The sequence below is a fragment of the Epargyreus clarus genome, unplaced genomic scaffold, assembly GCF_041222505.1.
Source record: "Epargyreus clarus isolate Ecla_fem2 unplaced genomic scaffold, WU_Ecla_fem_2.2 ptg000035l, whole genome shotgun sequence".
Lineage (NCBI taxonomy): Eukaryota > Metazoa > Arthropoda > Insecta > Lepidoptera > Hesperiidae > Epargyreus > Epargyreus clarus.
In genome coordinates this window covers 1,989,392-2,011,566 of record NW_027332240.1, presented here as the reverse complement: position 1 = coordinate 2,011,566, position 22,175 = coordinate 1,989,392, and the positions used below count along the sequence as shown (strand labels likewise).

The 22,175-nt window shown below is 36.8% G+C and overlaps 1 protein-coding gene across 3 annotated transcripts in view; it reads right to left on the bottom strand.

Moving 5' to 3' along the window:
* Positions 1 to 21,103, bottom strand: part of fus (epithelial splicing regulatory protein fusilli) — a 108,285-nt gene extending 87,182 nt beyond the window's left edge. For 2 of the 3 annotated variants that reach the window (XM_073092131.1, XM_073092132.1), the window contains exon 1: positions 20,289 to 21,102. In XM_073092131.1, the coding sequence (XP_072948232.1) occupies positions 20,289 to 20,417 (129 nt within the window). In that variant the 5' untranslated portion in view covers positions 20,418 to 21,102. Of the gene's footprint in view, positions 1 to 20,288 lie in introns of all 3 variants that reach the window. The other variant, XM_073092130.1, reaches the window with a different exon arrangement.
* Positions 21,104 to 22,175: the final 1,072 nt, after the last annotated feature.

The following is a 22,175-nucleotide window of genomic DNA, read 5'->3' as shown; positions in this document are numbered from 1 at the left end:
ATAAAATTGAGAACTTTATTTTTGAAAGTATTCAAGAATCATTACGGAAGAGTATTTTAAGTAGTAACTGCCATGAATGTACAAGATGTGGAAGGAAATTGCTCCTGAGGTATGAGGACATGGGGCTCTTCAAGAACATTGCAACAAGATATTATAACAGAACAAAAAATCCAGATTGCTTAAAAATAGTTAGTTGGAAAGGAAAGTAATGTATCCTATGTCACTCCCACAATTTAGACGAATCTAACGACACCTCATATGTTAAAATCCGTCAGCTATTTGGACTCCAAGGCGTGTCAAACAATGAGACATACCTACATATGCGAAATATAGGAAGAACATTATTCTACGCAGTCGGGTATATACATTGTAAAAATCTACAAAACGAAGCATCGTAGGCCGGTGGGCAATTGGATGGATGACAGCTGGTGCCTAAACCTGAACGCTTCCATGCAGATATCCTCACGATGTTTTTCTTCACCGTTCTAGCAAGTAATAATTCATTTCGAAAAGTTTGAAAAACCAGAAGTGCATATCTGGGTTTCGAACTAAATTTACAGCCATACGACAGAAAGTCGTGTCGTGTCGGACGGTGGTTCTAAAGCGTCTTTCAGATCAAACAATGATTGTGCAGGATATAATTAACTCGTACAAGTTAATTACGAAGTCTCAATTCAAGATTCTTTGTTTGAACACAACCGGTTATGGCACGAAACGCGATAAAATAATACACGATTATAACTAATTAGTAGGTTCTGCCCACGATTTACTCACTAAATAATGTCACTAAACTAAAGTAAACACTAAATTGTGTACACGATTTTGACTAAATTGTAATTAAATTACAAGGTTTTTTTTTATAATATAGGAGTAGCAGACGAGCATGCAGTCCACCTGATGGTAAGTGGCTACTGCCGCCCATGGACATCTGTAATCAATCCCAGATAGGATTAGATATTCCTACCTGAGGTCGGCCACAGATGCGCCGCTACCCCTGAGGACTAAGCTGGAACGCCTCGGAAAAGTCTGTCTGTATAGTTACGAAGACACACTTAGGACGGCAGCATTAAGTGTTGCTGGTTTGAAGAGTGTGGTAAGGGAGACATACTTTTCCGAGCCATTCCAGCTTAGTCCTCAGGGTAGCGGCGTATCTGTGGCCGACCTCAGGTAGGAATATCAAATCCTATCTGGGGTTGATTACAGATGTCCATGGGCGGCAGTAGCCATTTATCAGGTGGACTGCATGCTCGACTGCTACTCCTGTATTATAAAAAAGGACGCTTTTCCTGTCGCGCGTTTTCGCTTGGCTGCTAAATAATGTCACTAAACACTACCAATGAACAATACCAAACAAACGTCATGAGGTAATCTGCATACATGAGAAATCTTTAAGAAAATCAAAGGTATGTGAAGTCCAAAAATTTTCAACTTGCCCAGCGCGATGAACTTTGGCCTAATCAAATCAAATCAAATCAAATTTATTTGTGAAATGCTTAATATAAATATTTTAAAAATACAATACTATGCATTTTGTCATCACTGACGTACAAAATTATTCTAATATTACAGTATTAATTATTATCTATTATTTGAATAACAAAATATTACACACAATAAAATTATCATAATTAAAATTCAATGGATCATACAATGTCAGAATTTTACGCCATTTATACTTCGATCACTAAGTTCTTATTAGTGATCGAAGCATTTATACAATTAGATTTCAATATAATAAAACTTAATATGACTGAATAGATATTGTTCATTTCATGTCAAGAAATCCTTCTTATTCTAAGAGAAGACCGGTGCCCAACAGGAGGACAATATGAGTTGATGATGATGATGGTGGTAGACGTATGAGCGACTTCAGTTAGAATGCCAAACCTTTTTTATTGTAAATACCGGATCAGGAAGCAGTAGCAACTTACCACCAGATGGGCCACATGCTTCTTTGCAACTCCAATCTGCAAAATACCTCAAAAAGGACCGAAATCTTACTAAGGAAGCATACACATTGCTACTTTCGAACTAACTCAAAACACAGCGGCGCTACACTGCATTATGGCATATGGAAAGTATCACCTTATATCATAGATTAGTAAAGATTACTCACTCCTAACAAGAAAATGTACCCAGTTTTGAGAATTGAATTTGTTAAGTAAAAAAGTTTTGCCACTTCTCCGTGCTACGAGTAAAATGTCCCTAAAATATTTGAAATAATTATTTATTTATTATGTAAATTACGCAGTATTAGTTATATATTCGTAAATTTTCTTTAAAAATGTTTTTATTTGTCAAGAATTCAAAAAAAGAACTTACTAATAAGCCGTTTGTGGCTTCATTCAATTTCAAGGCGGCAAAGTATCTTTACTAATCTATGCCTTATATGTATACCTTGAACTATTACTTTGTTTATCATTGCCTCCAAATCTTAATGATAATGGTTTGTGTTTTGATATTGCGTAAGTATTAACTTAGAAAGGTAATTAATACCCAAATTGATTTATGATACATACAAATGAATATAATGTATTTAATTCGGAACTACTAATATTTTTGTATACAGCGGAAGTTTTATAGTAACATCTCAAGGATTATGTAAAGTAATTTCATATGCAGTGAACCTTCATAGTAGTTGTGTTCATGTTAAACTTGATATGTAGGCGAACCATATTGGTACAAATAGCAAAAGAGTCAGTCCACCTGATGAGTGGCTCCTGCCGCCCATTGACATCTGTAATCAACCCCAGATAAGATTAGAGGCTTATTAGACTAAGTAGGAACGCTTGGGTATAGTATGTCTTCCTTACCATACTCTTTAAACCTGTCCACAGATGCGCCACATACATTTTTGCCTAATAAAACTGGTGTTATTTGGAAAAAATAGATGTGGTGGTGCTGCCTCTGTAGTCAAAGCATAAATGGTTTTACCACCTTCACGTTGCAGCGATGCCGCAGTTCAAATACGAAACTAAACTTTGATTACCGCAACCTAACTAGAGAAATACTAAAAAAACAAAGAACCCAAATACTTAAAAATATAGCCCATGTTACTCCCACAATTAAGACGAATTCAACATCACCACGTATGTTTAAACCCGACAAGTCGTTTAGGCTAAGGCGTGAGAAAAAATAAGACACATTAACAACATTACACTCCGAAGCGTACATACATTAGCTCTTAAAATTACCCCCAAAAGTTGAGTAATAAACCCCATGATAAAGTCCCATTCACCGCTGCCACATGGTGACCCTACACGATCGGTATGCCGCTGTTAATTGATAAACCGGCCCTTCGTATAATTAACCGAAAGATTAACGCCGTCAAGTTAAATCACGAGTTCGGTTTATCTTTGAAGTAATTTAATGATAAGATTTTTCGAATGTCAAAGTTTGTGTTTTTGATCGAAAATACACAAATTGTATTGTAGGGAGCCTTTGTATGAAATGCTATAGAAACAAGGACGGACGAACTAAATAGACAGCTAATAGCGAATATTGTATAGGAATACTAGCTGACCCAGCAAACGTTGTGTTGTCATATAAATAAAAAAATGTTAAGGGTGAACAACCCTTATCACTTAAGGGTATGAAAAATAGATAGTAGCCGATTCTCAGACCTACTGAATATGCATATAAAATTTGGTGAAAATCGGTAAAGCCGTTTCGGAGGAGTACGGTAACTAACATTGTGACACGAGAATTTTATATATAAGAAGAAGAGTGTAAAGTATATTTGCGGAGGCAAAATACCGACGTGTAACATGTAGGTTCGCAAGCGCTTATAGCATAGCTTTTTTAAATAGGAGTAGCAGACGAGTATGAAGTCCACCTGATGATAAATGGCTACTGCCGCCCATGGACATCTGTAATCAACCAGATAGGATTAGATATTCCTACCTGAGGTCGGGCACAGACGCGCCGCTACCCCTGAGGACTAAGCTGGAACGCCTCGGAAAAGTATGTCTCCCTTACCCCTTTGTTGGGGGTAGTTCAAACCAGAACACAGCAGCGCCTAACACTGCTGTTATTAGGTAGAAATAGGTGTGGCCCTAAAACCCCAAAACTATTGGTTAAAGTTTAATACTTTCATATCCACTAACAAAATTGTCTAAAAGAGTCAATAGCCAAGCTTTGACTCATTTTTTCGACTCAATTCGCTCCCTTAAAAGCCATAAATTTAGTTCCACAAAACAGTTTCAAAATACATTTTTTTTGCAAATTTTCAAACAAAATATAAACATACCAGCGTCGTGGGAACGTTCACATCTTTATAAATTAATTATTTATATGCGAATCTTATAATGAAATACTTGTATTTTATATTTGCAAGGCTTTAGTTCACATTCAAATTCTGTATAATTTTTCGTATGTTCCCCCCAAAATTATATTTACCTAATAATCATCATAACTGTTTAATAATCATTGCAAAAAAGCAACAACAATTAAAATATTTACATTCACCAGCTTTTTATTTTTCTACTTAAATTTAGCTAACTCTCGAAAACCTAAATGTCCTAAAATCTTCCTCAATGCCTAAATAATTTCAAAAACTATATTTCTTATATGATATTTGTATTTCAGTGAAAGAGGCGAATATTTAAGTCCTCAGGATTGGCGAAGCATTCAACTCACTTCCGGTAGGTACGGAGTAGGTTACACATGTAAAGGGACGGCAGTAACCTCATACCATTAGGTTAGGTTAGGTTAGTATTTCTAATGTGATGTGTATTTGTATTTCAGTGAAAGAGTCGACTATTTAAGTCCTCAGGATTGGCGAAGCATTCAACTCACTTCCGGTAGGTACGGAGTAGGTTACACATGTAAAGGGACGGCAGTAACCTCATACCATTAGGTTAGGTTAGGTTAGTATTTCTAATGTGATGTGTATTTGTATTTCAGTGAAAGAGGCGACTATTTAAGTCCTCAGGATTGGCGAAGCATTCAACTCACTTCCGGTAGGTACGGAGTAGGTTACACATGTAAAGGGACGGCAGTAACCTCTTACCATTAGGTTAGGTTAGGTTTGGTTAGTATTTCTAATGTGATGTGTATTTGTATTTCAGTGAAAGAGGCGACTATTTAAGTCCTCAGAATTGGCGAAGCATTCAACTCACTTCCGGTAGGTACGGAGTAGGTTACACATGTAAAGGGACGGCAGTAACCTCATACCATTAGGTGAATTACTTGTTTGCTACTTTCTATATAAATAACGCCTGCTTAAATACATTGCCTATGTCACTTCCACAATTAAGAGAAATAAAACGACAGATTCGTCAAGATTATAGGGCTTCTTTGCGCTTAGCGCTTCAAAGACTGTCCCTTTAGTTCCGGGACCAGAATAGGGCTACGGTATCTCCTGCCTGCCGTAAGAGGCGATTAAAAGGATCTTTCGGGGTCGCGGTTGGTAAGAGTGGGAGCTTGAACCGCCCGGCCAGCGACCCCGAGTACGACGGTGGTATGTGTGGCCGAATATCGTCGTACACACCAGACGATGTAGCGAGCTTTATCACTAGGGTAGAGCCCGAAGGGGCAACACGGTTAGAGGACTCCTGTTATGTTCCATTGGAGATCCCGGACTCCTCGCAGCATCGAGGACGGTCACCGGGGAGGTTTAAGTGCGGTAAGAATCCCACATAACCCCGTGTCGCTCCCACGGCACTAGGTACCTTTTGAAAGGACACAACAAAGAATGTGACAAACTTAAATATTTATTACATACGTACGCATTACCCTCCGCGATCGTATAAAAAGTCCTACCGCTGCTTAAAGAGTTATAAATAAATAATATCTTCAACTTTATATAATGACGTACATAAGCAAACACCAAAAGAGGCCTTCGTTATTTTTTGCAGTTGCATCAATATGTTTAAAGCAGTTTTTACCTAATGTTTATGACTGCGCAAAATTATTATAATACGTGTCAAAAATGATAATCTACCGCGGGGTTTTGGCGGGAACTTTTTGTGATGTTTTTAGTTGTATTTTTAATATATGTTCGCTTTGTCGTTGACCTTCCAAAGTTTCGATGATCAGTGTGGTGTATACAGGTTTGAAGGTAGTAGAACCCTTTGTGGTTCAACTCCGGCGGCACCACCGCCACACCTATTTCTACCTAATAACAGCAGTGATAGGCGCTGCTGTGTTCCGGTTTGAAGGGTGTGGTAAGGGAGACATACTTTTCGAAGGCGTTCCAGCTTAGTCCTCAGGGGTAGCGGCGCATCTGTGCCGACCACAGGTAGGAATATCTAATCCTATTTGGGGTTGATTACAGATGTCCACGGGCGGCAGTAGCCACCTACCATCAGGTGGACTGCATGCTCGTCTGCTACTCCTATATTGTATAAAAAATACAGAGTGGTCACTGATAACCTTGGTTGATAGCCTGGTTTGAAGTTCAGCCTTACTTTTAGTGTCACTGCTTCGGTTCCCCGGCACGCACATCTCAATGTATTAAGCTATGTGTAGGTATGTATTACAAATTATTGCTTGGTTGAACGACAAAGGGAAAACATTGTGAGAAAACCTTCATTACATGTAAAATTACCACAATTATGTGAGTCTACTAAACCTCACTAGACATTCATCATTGGTTAAACAGACTGAACACATGTCACTTTGAAAGGAGATCAGTGGATAGCCACAAACATTCAGACCCAGAAACAGAAATCTAAATTCATCATTTAGATATGCCTGGCCGGGGATCGAACCCGGACCTTCTGCGTATACCAGTACAGTGACCGCCCCACCACGCCGGTCGTCAAAAGTATTTAAATTTTGTTTTCTATACCCCTCTTACGTACATTCCGTCGTCCCATTAAAATAAATAGTTATAATTACTTAAATCATTGCCTAATTATAATTATGCAGATTGAACGTTGCTTGATAATTGGCAAATATATAAATTATGTTAAATTAATCTTAAATTATACTTAATAATATAAACGCATGAGCGCGCTTAAATAAAACTTAAGTTTAAATTATTAAGTTATCCATTATTTAAGTTAGCTTTATGCATAAGTAAACTTTTCTAGTTAATTCTATATATATTTTATTATTATTACTTTTTACGTTTTTTTATTATTATATTATTTTATTCTATATTAACTACATTCGCCACCCATTATGAGATTTAAATTTAAGAAGATTGCTTTGATTGGTTTACATAATATAATTGGTTAAGAATCAAATAATAAAGTCCTTCATATGACTCAGCTGGTACCGTACTTCCGTTGGGACCGCAGACAAGTGATAGCGTACCCGTGGTCCCGACAAAGTGCGTCCAGAAGAACACCGTGGGATTTTAGCCGGAGTCTAGGAGTTTAGGAGTCCGGCATATCCTCTTCGTTGCCCCCGCGGCTAAGCGGAACCCATGCAGAGTTTCCCCACGTTGTCTGTATGTCCTTTATAGTATCGTAAACGATGCATCTGATCATGTGATGTTCTTTAGCTGTTGTTGTGCATGAGCCCACGAAGGTTTCCGACCAATTTTCGATAGATGGCGCTACTGTCATTCCAATGAAGGTATAGTCCGCGTAAAACTGCTAGTCCGCTCTGAATATAGAAACGAATCGCGTCGCCATAGTAAATTGTATGACTACACCTGCTCGCAACATTTCAGAGTGGACTTGCAGTTAGGCGCTGACTATACAAATTTTCAGTTATATGTATGTCATGTTATTTTTTTAAAACACAGGCGAAACCGCGTACTCTACTAGTATGCAATAAAATAACAACACTAAAATGGCGCAACACCAGTTTCTCTATTCATATATATGAGGACAAGCCCATAAATGAATAATTAAGGCAGTTAATCTTAGAGGGTAACTAAGCGCTAAGGACACACAGGGCAAAGCCTTGCCCCTGCAACGTTCTAATACTAGAGCCTCGCTTGATAAACATAGCCTAGATTTACAACGTAAATAATTAATATTTTAATTGAGGTTTCCGTGTCACTTTAAACTTAAAAGAACCCTTCATCGTTTATTATTTCTACCTTATGAAATCATTTTTGATGTGAAACATCTATAGCCGCACGTAAAACCGATTTCTGGCGTGGCGACGCATGCCGTGGCGACACTATACGATGGTATATATATACAGTCTATATGCAGTAGTGTGTACGGTGTGGCGACGCGTCGCCATGCGCAATCGAATTCAATAAATAGTCATCGTTATCTGGAAAAAAATCGTAATATTTTATTTTATCATTATGACCTATTTAGTTCCTATCACAATATGTTCTTTTCTGCATATTACTTTTACAAAATAATGTCGATGTTTCACATCTGCCAGGCGTCCCGTGACGGCTCACATTTTTTTAATATAGTAGTTTAAGTGTATTATCTATGATCGTAGTAATGAACGAGTACGCAGTCCATGCAATGGTAAGTGGCTACTGCCGCCCATGGACATCTGAAATCAAACCAAATAAGATAAAATGCCTTCCTGAGCATCGCTAGCCTTGAAGGCTAAGTTTGAAAGCGTAGGATAAGTATGTATAGTCCGTGACAAACTGCTAGTCCGCTCTGAAGTTGTGCACAACTACAAGCATATATTCCGTAGCCACGTAACGACACACTAACGCAGCTATGTACCCGTGGGCGAGAGCGGGCAGTGGACGGTGCCTTTTTTTTTCTCGAGGGGGAAACCTTCAAAAGATACCCGACGACGTGGGAGCGACGCCGGGTTATGTGGGATTTTTACCGCACTAAAACCCTTCCGGTGGCCGTCCTCAACGCTTGTTGGAGAACTCCGGAATCTCCAACGGAACACAACCGGAGCCCTCCAAGCGCGATGCACAACGGGCTCTACCCTGGGGGAGCAGTTTTCGCTCCTCCCATACCATGTAGTGTTCACGACGGTATGCGAGCACACATACCGCCGTCCTTCCCGGGGTCGCTTGCTGGACGGTTCGAGCTCCCACTCTTGCCGCCCGCAACCCCAGTGGACGGGTGCCTGGAGCTGTCCCGCGCTGCTTCGTCCCGCTAATATCTACTATTCCCTATACGACGCGATTCGTTTCTACATTCAGAGCAGACTAGCCGTTTGACGTGGACTATACCTATGTCTCGTTTACCAAACCCTTCAAACCGGAACACGCAATAAAACTGCTATTTTTAGGCTGAATGTAACCACAAACAGTAAAAAGAAAACAAAAAGAAAAATGAAAAGAAACAAAATGTCTCATGTTTAAACATAAAATTTTATCGCGTTTAAATCTCGAAAAAAGAATAGGTACATTTTTAATGTCATTCAAGTTTATTTTCGACTTTTCAAAAGACACTATATACTTCAAGGTCCTCCCAATTTACTTAACTACGGATTTTAGTTACAAAATTGTGTAAATAGGACTATTTATTTACAAAGTGCTTTTATTTACAAAAACACTCCAGAATAAATAAACATAATCGTTTTTATGTTAAGTGCGAACCACTTGCGGATGTTAAACTATTTTTATAGCTGTCTTGCGTTATGAAACTCAATGTTTTTAATAAAAAGCGGCCAAGTGCGAGTCGGGCTCACACCCTTTCGGTTCCGTACTATAGTCAGACGTTTTTACCACGCTTTTATTAGCTTGACCTGTATGTATGTAACGGAATCTTTGAACTCGATTTTTACCCTTTTTGAACGGACCAATTAATTTAAACTTTTCAACATTTTTCAAGACCCGATGACAATAAACGATTTAAATGTTTTTTTTTTTCCTATTCTCCTCATCAGGATCGTCAGGATAACGATTTTCCTTGAGCCATTTTAGCGAGGTTTTTAATTATTATATGGAAGATCGAGTCAGAACAGTGAGTGGAAGTAGATAGAGTTTGACACTTCGCTATGGGTACTGTTGTGCAACTGTAGAACTAGTTTAATTACTTAATATATACATTTTTATGGATTTACAAACGATGTAACTACTTAAATGTTTTGAACCCCTTTTTTATTTTTCAATTGTTTTTCGGCATTTCTTGTTATATTGACCATAGTATATAACTGTAACACACTGTATAAAAAATAAGTGTCTACCTATTACGATTCAAGAGATACAGCCCTCTTACGGATGGACGGATAGCGAAGCCCTAGTAATAAGGTTCTGTTGCCATAATTCGTGTACGGAACCCTGACAGCAATAAATAACATTTGTCAATATAATTTTCATTTAAATTGTTGCACTGATGTGATTTATTTATATTATATAGAATATTTACGAGTTGTTCGTTTTATTGCAGTCCGAAGGTGGACTACATAATGTTTATTTACAAATCTTACGTGGCGACAATATTGATATTTGAATAAAATTTTAGAACATATGTATGTAACACGTGTGATATATATGAAAATGACCAACATGAAGGAACTAGTAATGTGTTGTCTGAAATGTGTGTGTGTGAAATAACTTTGTACCGTCTCAAAATCTATTTATCAAATATATTCCATATAAAATATAGCCTATGTTACTCGTGAATAATGTAACTTTCGAATGGTGAAAGAATTTTTAACATCGGTTCAGTAGTTTCTGAGCCTATTCATTGCAATCAAACAAACAAACAAAGTTTTCCTCTTTATAATATTAGTATAGATAAATAATTAAAAGTAATATAATTTAAAAACCCGACAACACTAAAAAGTCCGTAGTAGAATTTACAAGAAGTGTGATATAGGCGTTTCATTATATTTATCCAGATAACCACTTACATCCTATATATAAAATTCTCGTGTCACAATGTTAGTTACCGCACTCCTCCAAAACGGCTTTACCGATTTTCACCAAATTTTATATGCATATTCAGTAGGTCTGAGAATCAGCTACTATCTACTTTTCATACCCCTAAGTGATAAGGGTTGTTCATCCTTAACATTTTTTTATTTATATGGAAACAACGAATACCGGGTCAGCTAGTTATACGAGTAATATAAAGAACCTATGTGCAAAATTTCAGAACTCTAAGCTCAGCGCTTTTGGTTGTGTTGATCTCCTGCACAGTAAATGTGTGAAGGTGGTAGAACCCTTTGTGTTACGACTCCGGCGGCACCACCGCCACACCTATTTCTGCCTAATAACAGCAGTGTTAAGCGTTGCTGTGCTCTGTTGAAGGGTAAGGGAGACATATTTTTCCGAGACGTTCCAACTTAGTCTACAGAGGTAGCGGCGCATCAGTGATCTACTTCAGATAGGAATCTAATCCTATCTGGGATTGATTGCATGTCCATGGACGGCAGTAGCCGCTTACTATCAGGTGGACTGCATGCTCGTCTGCTACTCCTATGTCACTACAATCAGACTGCCGACGCCTCTCCGTCTACCTTCACTTGACATAGTTTCTTTTGAAACGTTTTAATCAATAATTCGCAAACCAAACACGTTTATATGCATTATGCATGCAATAAATCTGTATTGTACTTTGGTACGACTAATTTTCTTGACTTATTATAATTTTGTCGAATTTTTGGGTTTGTAATAAGTTATGTAGATGTTGAATGACTTATATATTAGGCGACTTATAAGTTGTGTGGATGCTGACTGACTTATATATGAGGCGACTTATAAGTTGTATGGATGCTGACTGACTTATATATGAGGCGACTTACATCCGAGATTAATAATTAATATATCCAAAATTTTGTCAACTAAAGATCGATATTTGACAATTTATTATTTATACGATTGTTATTATTAATTTATCCATTTTTTACTAGCCATAGATCGAAATTTGACAATGTCTAGTATTTAGTCTCCTCCTCCTCCTTGCGCCGATGTCCTCAATGCTGAGTTTCGTGACCCCTCCACGGATCACCTTATCCCGGACTATATTGCGCCAATGGTGCCGGTTCTCAGCAACGTGGATGGCTTCATGCATCTTGCTATTAAGATTGGTGCGGATTTGATCCGACCAGCACATCTGACTACGTCCGCGCGTTCTCTTTCCCGCGTTAGTATTTAGTCTAGTGTCTAGTATTTATCTATGTCTAGTAGTAAGAAATTGTCAAATAACGATCTTTGATATGGAATACACTAGATAGATTGATTATTAAAAACGGGAGTTAGTTCTTAGGACTGACAACACTTCGGTGAATGGCGACATAATATATATTCTGTTCTATATAAAGTTATTTACAGATGCCCATGAATAACACTGAACACTTCCCACCAGGTGGACTGCATGCATTTATATTTTTTATTTTATTTTTATTTAGGAAACATACAATACAACATGATACTTAAAAAAGGTTATAAAACTAGTTCACATATCAGTAAAGTTTCCACTGATATCTTGTTCATTAAAATTACTGGTAAAAGATGACTCTTTCGGAGTAAAACAGAGATATTTAATGATAAAGTTATTTTTAAAAATTTAAGTAATTATCTTAAAACAAAGTAGAATTTCATGCATGTGCATCGTGCATGTTTCCTACTTCAATTTTATAAAAAGGTTGCATATATATCCAATAAAATCTCCGCACGTGTCATGCATGCATGCATGGACTACAACCGAATGTGAAAGTACAAGTTGTCATTGGGGTCAGTGTAAATTGAGACGCTAAGTGACTTGTTGCCCTGCGAGCGATGAAACGATTAACTGTAATAGTTTGTGACGTCAAGGTATTTTCTTAAAAATTCTGAAGCCCCTCTGTTCATTTAACCTGAAGCTTAACTTCTATGCTTCTTGTAATCAAGAGAAGGAAAGAGGTAAGAAGAAAAATAATCTTTAGTTTTTGTAGTTTTTTTTACAAACTCATTAACTAACTGCGGCAGGCTAAAATATATTTCCACTGAGAGGTCAGAAGTCACTCGCCTGAAGGAGATAATTTTGGTAATAATTTTCATATGTCAGACAAAAATATGATCAACCGAATTGTACCAATATTGAGCTTTATTGAGAATCAATCTGTGTAAAGTATTACAATTTTCAAATATTAACATACAAACGCGAGTGCTTTTTAATAAGTTTTCGTTCGTTTATCGCTTACCGTTGCTTGTGAATCACCAGACTTATGATCATGGCTAAAAATCATGTTTTCGTTTAATATTGATTTGCCCAATAAATATCCTATCAAAAATATCAATCAATATGGGCATAAATTAATGGGTTTTTATTCGATTACGGCAATCTTTAGTTAGTTCATCATTGGCTTAAAAAAAGGGTATTAAGCAAAAACTCAATCAATTAAGCCCAGTGGTATAGATTCCGGCTTACTGAAGGATTTAGGTTCGAACTCAAGGACATCATGTTTTTGGAAACGCTATTATGTGTATTTAAATTAATTTACTGGTTTTAGCTGTGGTAATATAGTGAAAATAGGCTTATGAGTTTTGAGCAGCACTGAGGACGCCCACCGGGGGGGTTTTAGTGCGATAAAAATCCCACATAACCCTGCGTCGCTCCCATAGCACCAGGTACCTTTTTAAGGTTTCCCCCTCATGAACAAAAAAAAGGCTTATGAGTTTTAAATTGTATCTATAAGAAACATAGATTAGCAAATATTACTCACTCCTAACAAGATAATGTAACCAGTTTTGGCAATTGAAATTTTCCCTGTCATCTATTTTAATGTTTGAAAAATATTAAAAAAAAAATCGTTTTTAGATCATTTACAAATGAAACGATATTTCTCCTCACTTTTTCTTCGATTTCGTGTTGTTGCACCACTTATCTGCGCATGTCGGCATTGTGCCGTGTAAATTACACCATGACAGCCATTAAATGACTGACAGATTGACAGCCCGTTAAGCCATTTAATGGCTTCCTTCAATTACAAGGCGGTGAGATATCTTCTACTTATCTATGAAAAGAAACGAAAACCCATGAAAAAATCTGTTTTAGAGAGCACTAAGCAGTTGATCTCAGTTTTAGCCGTTTTCGGACTAATTTGGCTATTCAAACAATCGGAAGGAAAATCTAAAAAGAATCGCGTAAAGAACCTACTTTAAATAAAATATTTTGATTTAATTTACTTAACTGAACAGGTTATTCCAGACATTACGTCATCGAGACAGATTTTCCGGGGCCAGTATTTTGATATTGACGCATATTTTTGACACATATTTTCGAAAGATCATCTTACGCTTGCCAAGTTTCAACATACCGTTACAATGCAAACGTGTGGATAGAACGTTCGACTAGGTTTGTGTAGGTTCGCAAGCGCTTGTAGCCGATCCAATAGAGTGTCAGCTTTAGCAAATCAAAGGAAATTTGCCGCAAGCGCTTGCGAGGCGTCCACACGTTTATGCATTTGTGAAGGTTTGGAGTTTGTGGCAAGTGATAGCAGTGGGTGGCAGCATAAATATTTAGATTTTGAAGATGATTTAACTAAATTATCGTATAAATATGTATCATAAATTATGTATTATTTTAATAATATATATATGACGCACGTTATTAATATATAGTGCAAATAATATTATTTGAAATAATTAAATGAAAAAAGATATGTAGGTACGTACCTATTTAATAGAACTGAATTCATTGTTTGAATGAATACTTAATTAAAATTATATTTTTATAATAATTAATTGACAACTCTTTTGGTGTAGCGATCATCATACTGATCCCATAAAAGGTTCCGTATTCGACTCCCGGGTGGACATAAATCGAAGAATATAAATAAGTGGAATTCGAAGCCCTATTAATTAAATTGGATATAAATAAATAGTTTAATTACATTTTAAAAACATCTTATTTATCCATTTATGATCATTTATCTCTATATATCTTAGTAGTACTAAAGAACAATATAAATTACCTGACTGAATAATCTCAACCGTATCTGTAACCCAACAGCATAGTGACCCAACAAGCCCAATACGAATCGAATGTCCGACGTTCGGTGCCCGGTAAGGTAAAGATACATTATGAGATATAATTACCTAATTACGTAAGGTTACGGCTTCGATAATATTTTATCGGCTACGATAAAATATAATCATATTGCTGACTGCAGAAAAAACATGACAGAATTGGCAACCAGCGTGGTCAAGAGTTCCAAGTTCGATTCTCGGCAAGATAAACATAATATGGTATAGAATCAACCCGGGTGGCACACACCACACCAGTTTTACCAGTCCCACACAGAAGGTTCTGGATTCAATTCCGGGATAGGCAAAGATCCAAATTATGTGTTTAGAAATTTATTATGTTTATTTTTTTTATATATAATATAAGAGTAGCAGACGAGCATGCAGTCCACCTGATGGTAAGTGGCTACTGCCGCCCATGGACATCTGTAATAAACCCCAGATAGGATTAGATATTCCTACCTGAGGTCGGCCACAGATGCGCCGCTACCCCTGAGGACTAAGCTGGAATGCCTCGGAAAAGTCTTTCTCCCTTACCACACCCTTCAAACGGGAACACAGCAGCACCTAACACTGCAGTTATTAGGTAGAAATAGGTGTGGGGGTGGTGCCGCCGGAGTCGAACCACAAAGGGTTCTACCACCTTCAAACTTTCACTCAAACTTCAACCTTTATATTAGTATTCTTCATGTGTGTGTGAAATAGTAATGTAATATAGTAAGTGTGTGGAGTATGTAGTAGAAATTATTATAAAATACATGAATCATCTCATCATTATTTACGATAACTCTGTTTGAAGTGTGATAACATAAGAAACCTTTTTTACGAGTTCAGGAAATTCCAGTTATTTTGAGATTTTCATTGTTTTTATTTATTTTTTGTAGATAAGGTTTAAGTGACTAGACTCCGCCAAAATTATTTATAGCTCTTAGGCTGTATTTTAGAAATACGACCCCACTAATATATAAATTAACTATGAAATTACGAAAAGTTTTTCAAATTTGATTTGTACTTTAAATAAACAATCTCTTCAGCTTTATTATTAAGTATAGCCAAGACAATAAGTCTACCTTTTATTCAGGGGGTCTGTGGTTCAAATCCTACCTCTGATTTTTCAAAATTATGTGCGTATTAGAAATTAATTGTCACTTGCTAAACAGTGAAGGAAAACATCGTGAGGAAGCCTACATACCTGAGAGAACTTTAAGAAAAAGGGGAAATTTCTTAAATATGTGTGCCGTCTACCAATTCGCACATGGCCAGCGGGGTGGACTATGGCCTAATAATTTTCACTTTTAAATAACTCCATGGCCTGTTGGAAAGTAATGGGTTGACAACAAGTCAAATGCCGCCATTATGGATTTTATAATTAAAATATGTTGCAAGTGTATACTTCGAACAAATGCCTCCAATTTGGATTTCAATATAAAATATGTTGAAACATAGATAATATATATATTTTTTTATAATATAGGAGTAGCAGACGAGCATTCAATCCACCTGATGGTAAGTGGATACTGCCGCCCATGGACATCTTTTATCGACTACAGATAGGATTCGATATTCGTACCGGAGGTCGGCCACAGATGCGCCGCTACCCTTGAGGACTAAGCTGGAACACCTCGGAAAAGTATGTCTCCCTTACCACACCCTTCAAACCAGAACACAGCAGCGCTTAATTGCTGTTATAAGGCAGAAATAGGTGTGGCGGTGGTGCCGCCGGTGTATACTTCGAATAAATGCCTCCAATTTGGATTTCAATATAAAATGTTGAAACATAATATATTATATAAACGTTAATTTTCAGTTTTCACTTACCGTGACTCTGCATTACCAGCTATGTTTATTCAAAACGAAATAATTAATTCGTAAGTCCCTAGTTCATTTAAAATTTTAATTATCACCGTCACGGTGTTGGGTCGGCTCGCTATCATTTTTCTATTTTATTGGAATTGTATTTTAAAACTTAAGGTTGAAGATTTAAAACGGCTCGTAATTAACAAATCAATAATCTATCCAATACTGCCTAAAGATCAACATTTGATAACTTGATTCTGGACAATGTCAAATTTTGATCTTTGGTAGGCAAGGATAGATTGATTATTCATAATGGGCGTAAGTAAATAATTATATAGGATACTAGCTGACCCCCGGCAAACTTTGTACCGCCTCAAAATCTATTTATCAAATATATTTCATATAAAATATAGCCTATGTTACTCGTGGATAATATAGCTTTCGAATGGTGAAATAATTTTTAAAATCGGTCCAGTAGTTTTCGAGCCTATTCATTACAATCAAACAAACAAACAGAGTTTTCCTCTTTATAATATTAGTATAGATAGGAGTTTTACGAAAAAAGTTGCAAAGAAACATAGAGTGATTAAAATGGACCTCTAAAATCACGAAAAAATGTCTAAAATAAATGTGTGTCAAAATTATATACACAACGCAACTGTTAAGCAACCTCATTTTGAGTTAAGCATATTTTTTTATTATATAACGAAAATCTATATGATTTTTTTATTATTACGTTGATTGTGAAATCAACTGGTCTGCAGTAGGTACACTGTTTACCTATTTTTTTTGCTTGTGCATTATTTTTTGCAATTATTAATACACTGTCTTGTGGTACTTAGTATGGCAAAAATTAATCCACCATTGTAGTTTTTCTTTTTGTAGCGCTTTTCCTTCGGACGTTTTACGCAATTTCAAAGACAATTATTATGTTCTAAATCTTACAATATCAAAAAAAATGTAACTTCATTTTTTATTTCGGCGCAATGCCTTTTACGCCATTATTATAATTCAATCCATGCAAAGTTTTGTTTAACCTCATAGATTAGTAAAGATACTTCGCCGCCTTGAAATTGAATGAAGCCACAAACGGCTTATTAGTAAGTTCTTTTTTTTAATTCATGACAAATAAAAACATTTTTAGAGAAAAATTACGAATAATTAACTAATACTGCGTAATTTACATAATAAATAAATAATTATTTCAAATATTTTAGGGACATTTTAGCACGGAGACGTGGCAAAACTTTTTTACGCAACTATTTCAATTCTCAAAACTGGTACATTTTCTTGTTAGGAGTGAGTAATCTTTACTAATCTATGTTTAACCCATAGATTAGTAGTTTAACCAAAGATATTTTTAATTCTAGAAAGTGTCATAAAGTAAAAAAAGTGTGTATAAAGTGTCGAGCTTTGGAAGGCAATCGGATAGATTAAGTATTAATACAGAGCGTTAGTTGAGCAGATTTGCGGTTGACTTAGTATTCAATATTTATAACGTAGGTACAAAACATTTCCTTTATAAATTACAATACAGAGGCATATTCAATTAGTTCAATATTTCTAACGGAGTTTTCCTATTTCTTGTGATAATAATTGATTCATATTCCTTCTCTGAGGGAATTTACATAAAAATGCGACACGGATTACTCAACACCTGTACCTATAGTTGGATCGATATATTTTGATATATTTATATTAAATAGGAGCCAAATTTTATTGTAGGCGATTTATTTCATATTATTTTTGTAAAATGCAATTTAATTAAAATAACAAAAACCCGACTGCACAACCATGGCCTATTTTAACACTATAATTTTTTTTAAAGCAATTTATTATTCCTAATAAAATTTAAACATATGACTTAGGATATATGTATTGGTAATTTCCTTTATTTTAATACCCTACTCAATAGGTTTGTTTTTTTAAGTAACATATTACTATTTCGTGACAAAAACCCGCCATTTTTTCTAAACTACTATCCTTTGGACACTTGGGTTTTTAAGACGAAATCCTTTCAGCCATTTGTAACATACGAGGTAATAAAGAAATTTACAAACGTACAAAATACGCGCGAAAAACATAACCCCCCCTTCACAATCGGGTAAAAAAATACCCTGCAGCTATTACGATTTTATTTTTTATTTTTTTTATAATATAAGAGTAGCAGACGAGCATGCAGTCCACCTGATGGTAAGTGGCTACTGCCGCCCATGGACATCTGTAATAAACCCCAGATAGGATTAGATATTCCTACCTGAGGTCGGCCACAGATGCGCCGCTACCCCTGAGGACTAAGCTGGAATGCCTCGGAAAAGTCTGTCTCCCTTACCACACCCTTCAAACCGAAACACAGCAGCACCTAACACTGCAGTTATTAGGTAGAAATAGGTGTGGCGGTGGTGCCGCCGGAGTCGAACCACAGCCACCTTCAATACCACGATTTATAAATTAGTAAAAAAAAGTACTCAAGTGCTTCCTTGCGCAATTATGTTTAAATGGTTATTTAGTGACGCAAACATCGAAAAAGTCAATATTGAAATATGCACACATACTGACGTCGATAAAAGTTGTAAATAGAATAAATACATCGTTTTAAATAACTGAATCGCTTACAAGGAATCCGTCTCATCCGTCTGTCCGTCATTCATATGTAGACGTGATTTATCTCCGTTTCGCTGATGCCTTTTTAAATGCACGGCAAATATTTACTTTGCATCACCTCTTCACTTGTCATAACAATTTGTGGTAATATAACGTTTTTGTGATACCCAAATACAATCTTAAGGTTTTACAGGTCATTTAAAGAACGGACAACGGGCGACAGAAAGGGTCGGTCCTCAAAGCCGTCAAGGAGAACGGGAAGGCAGCGACAAACCTACCCAAAAGGCACCCAAGTACCTACTGAACTACTTAAATCATTAATGCCCCTAATTAAATCAGACAGCATTGTTATTGTGTAAGTAATCGTATTTTTCCACTACTTGTTCTCGGATTAAGCGTAGTTTTGGCTGAATATGTTGGAGCAGTTTTCGAGGTTCGTACATTTTGTAATTTAATATTACGCCCGAGGCGAATACAGACGTTAGCACAATTATTATTGACTAAAGTCATAGACTATCCAATTTGGAAGATTTATTTGTTTACGGAACTTCGATCTCAGACTCGTTCTCAATTCAAATTTCAAATGCATATCTGTGTAATACCGAGACTCGTATAGTTGATCGGTAGACAAAAGTTACGAAATTTGATAGTTTCGGTGATATTTCGGTGTTATGTTTTAAAACTTTTTGGAGACGAGAGCACGAAAATACGAAATACTCCATTAATTGGACAAATTTGCCAAAAAACTAATGTTTAATACCTTATTTTGTTTATCTACCTTTCAATGCCATATTGATCAACAAGTTAGTTGATTGTCCGATTAACATAGATAAGGTCTTAAACTGAAATTGATACTGTAATACTTATAAGATGTTCGTTTATGTTATGTAGTCGCTTTAGAATAAAACAAACATGTTAATTTCTATTGACATCATGTTAACTGTAAAATAGTGTTACATCATCGGTAAAAGCATTATCTGATCAAAGATCAAATCTCAACAATATCGTTTCACAGATTAAACACAAATGTATACAGGCCTTTTTTAATTTATCCTATGAATAAGTTGTCAAAGATTAAGTAGAGAGGACATACCTGATTGGTAAAAACGTCAATGACTATATAGGCGAGGTAGACGATCTCCTCCTCGTCGGAGCCCAGCGCGACGCCGCCGAGCCCAGCGGTGCGCACATGCAGCGCGCACACCCACCCGCCGGTAACCATCGCGCCATGCACTGACTACCGCGAACACAACGACCGGCCCACCTTCAAAAGTCCATCAGATCTCCGATACCATCAACATACACAGGCAGATTCGTCCACGAATAACGCATAAATTAACAGTTCACACGCGCAAGCTTTCTAACGGGATTCTAGTATCGTACACTCTGGATCGGAGCTATTCGACCGTGCCACACGTTGATCGGACCGTCGGTAATGTCCCAAAATTTCACGTATGCGAGGTGTTTGTTGTCGAAAGCACCTTTAGAAACCTGACGGTTACTCAACGTAAAAAGAACTCGCGTGCGCCGCGGACCGCGTTTTACCGCTAGCCGTCTACGTAAGCCGTTTCCGCCGTAAGTGAAAATCTGGAATTAACTCGCATCACATTCGCCCGGCACACGAATTTGTGCCGAAACAGTCCAAGCTGAATGACTGGCTTTTGATAGGTGTCGATGAACGATTCCGAATCGAGTCCTACTTCACAGTGCCACACGCGATTCAGTTCTCATTTTGTGCACACTCCGTTCTCACTGTAAATCGTTCCGAGCGGTTGGAAAAATGTTTGTAAAGTTTGTTTAATTGGTAAAATAATTTATTATTTACGATATAGACAGGTCGACGCGACTACGCCTGTCGGATCGTTGGATCGACTGAACTCGCGGTACTCGCGGCGCGCTTGCCCCCCTGTTGACACTGCGCAGGTAAGCGCCAGGTGAGGCGAGTGATGCGACGTTGCCAAACCGAGCATTATCATTGATGATGAGATAGCTGCCGCGTCTACCGACTCATGACGAAATTCACACACCGTTCGCTATAAGCGGCAAGTTTTGTGCTTTTCGACAAAAACCAAAGCATTTTGAGTTGTTAATGTACAGCAACGTCGCAGTGCGCGAAACGTTACCGACCGCTGTCAAAGATCATTTAGCTTTTCAAAAGGAGCAGGAGTTTATTGTGATTGTTTTACATTGCATTTGTTGTTCGATGGCCTTGTCGAGGCTGTTTAGAGAAAGTGGTAGTACATACTGAGCGATTATCTTTTTCCATACCAAAATATATGATTAATATACCCTAGCCGATTATTTACAATGACTGGCGAAAAAAGTGTGAAGAACAAGTGTCAATCGCTAATTTAAGCATATTCTTTCTGGAGTTTTATCGTTAAGGACGGCGGGATCAACATTTACATTTAAAAGTCGTTCAAGGGCATAGTTTTTACGGAAACTTCTTTTATTATTGGGCGACACGTGAATAATGCGTGGACCTTTTTAACGCCAGAGGGAAAGACTTCTGACGAGTCCGCTTACGGTACTTCCGTAGTAAGACAGCTAACCCTGAATAGTAAACTTTACATAGTTAATTGTATCAGGCGTTACTTTACGGAATTCCATGCTATTAAGTTAAGATTAAAACTACTTCGCAACAATCCGCTACAAATATGTATGATGGTATATATTTTAAACCATGCAGTATGCATCATCATACATATTTGTAGCGGATTGTTGCGAAGTAGTTTTAATCTTAACTTAATAGTAAACTTTACGTTAAGAGCCTTAAGTTCTGTTTCGTGTTAAAAAAATGCTAAAAAAAACGTAGCATTCTTAGCAACCGTTAATTAGTATTCAATATTCATAACTAAATCATACTACGTAATTACTTTTTCAATAAATAACTAACTAAAATCGGTCACGCTTCGCTGGAGTAATAAGTATATTAATATTAAACTAAGTGAAAGTTCATTCATGTTCCCGTTGAAACTTT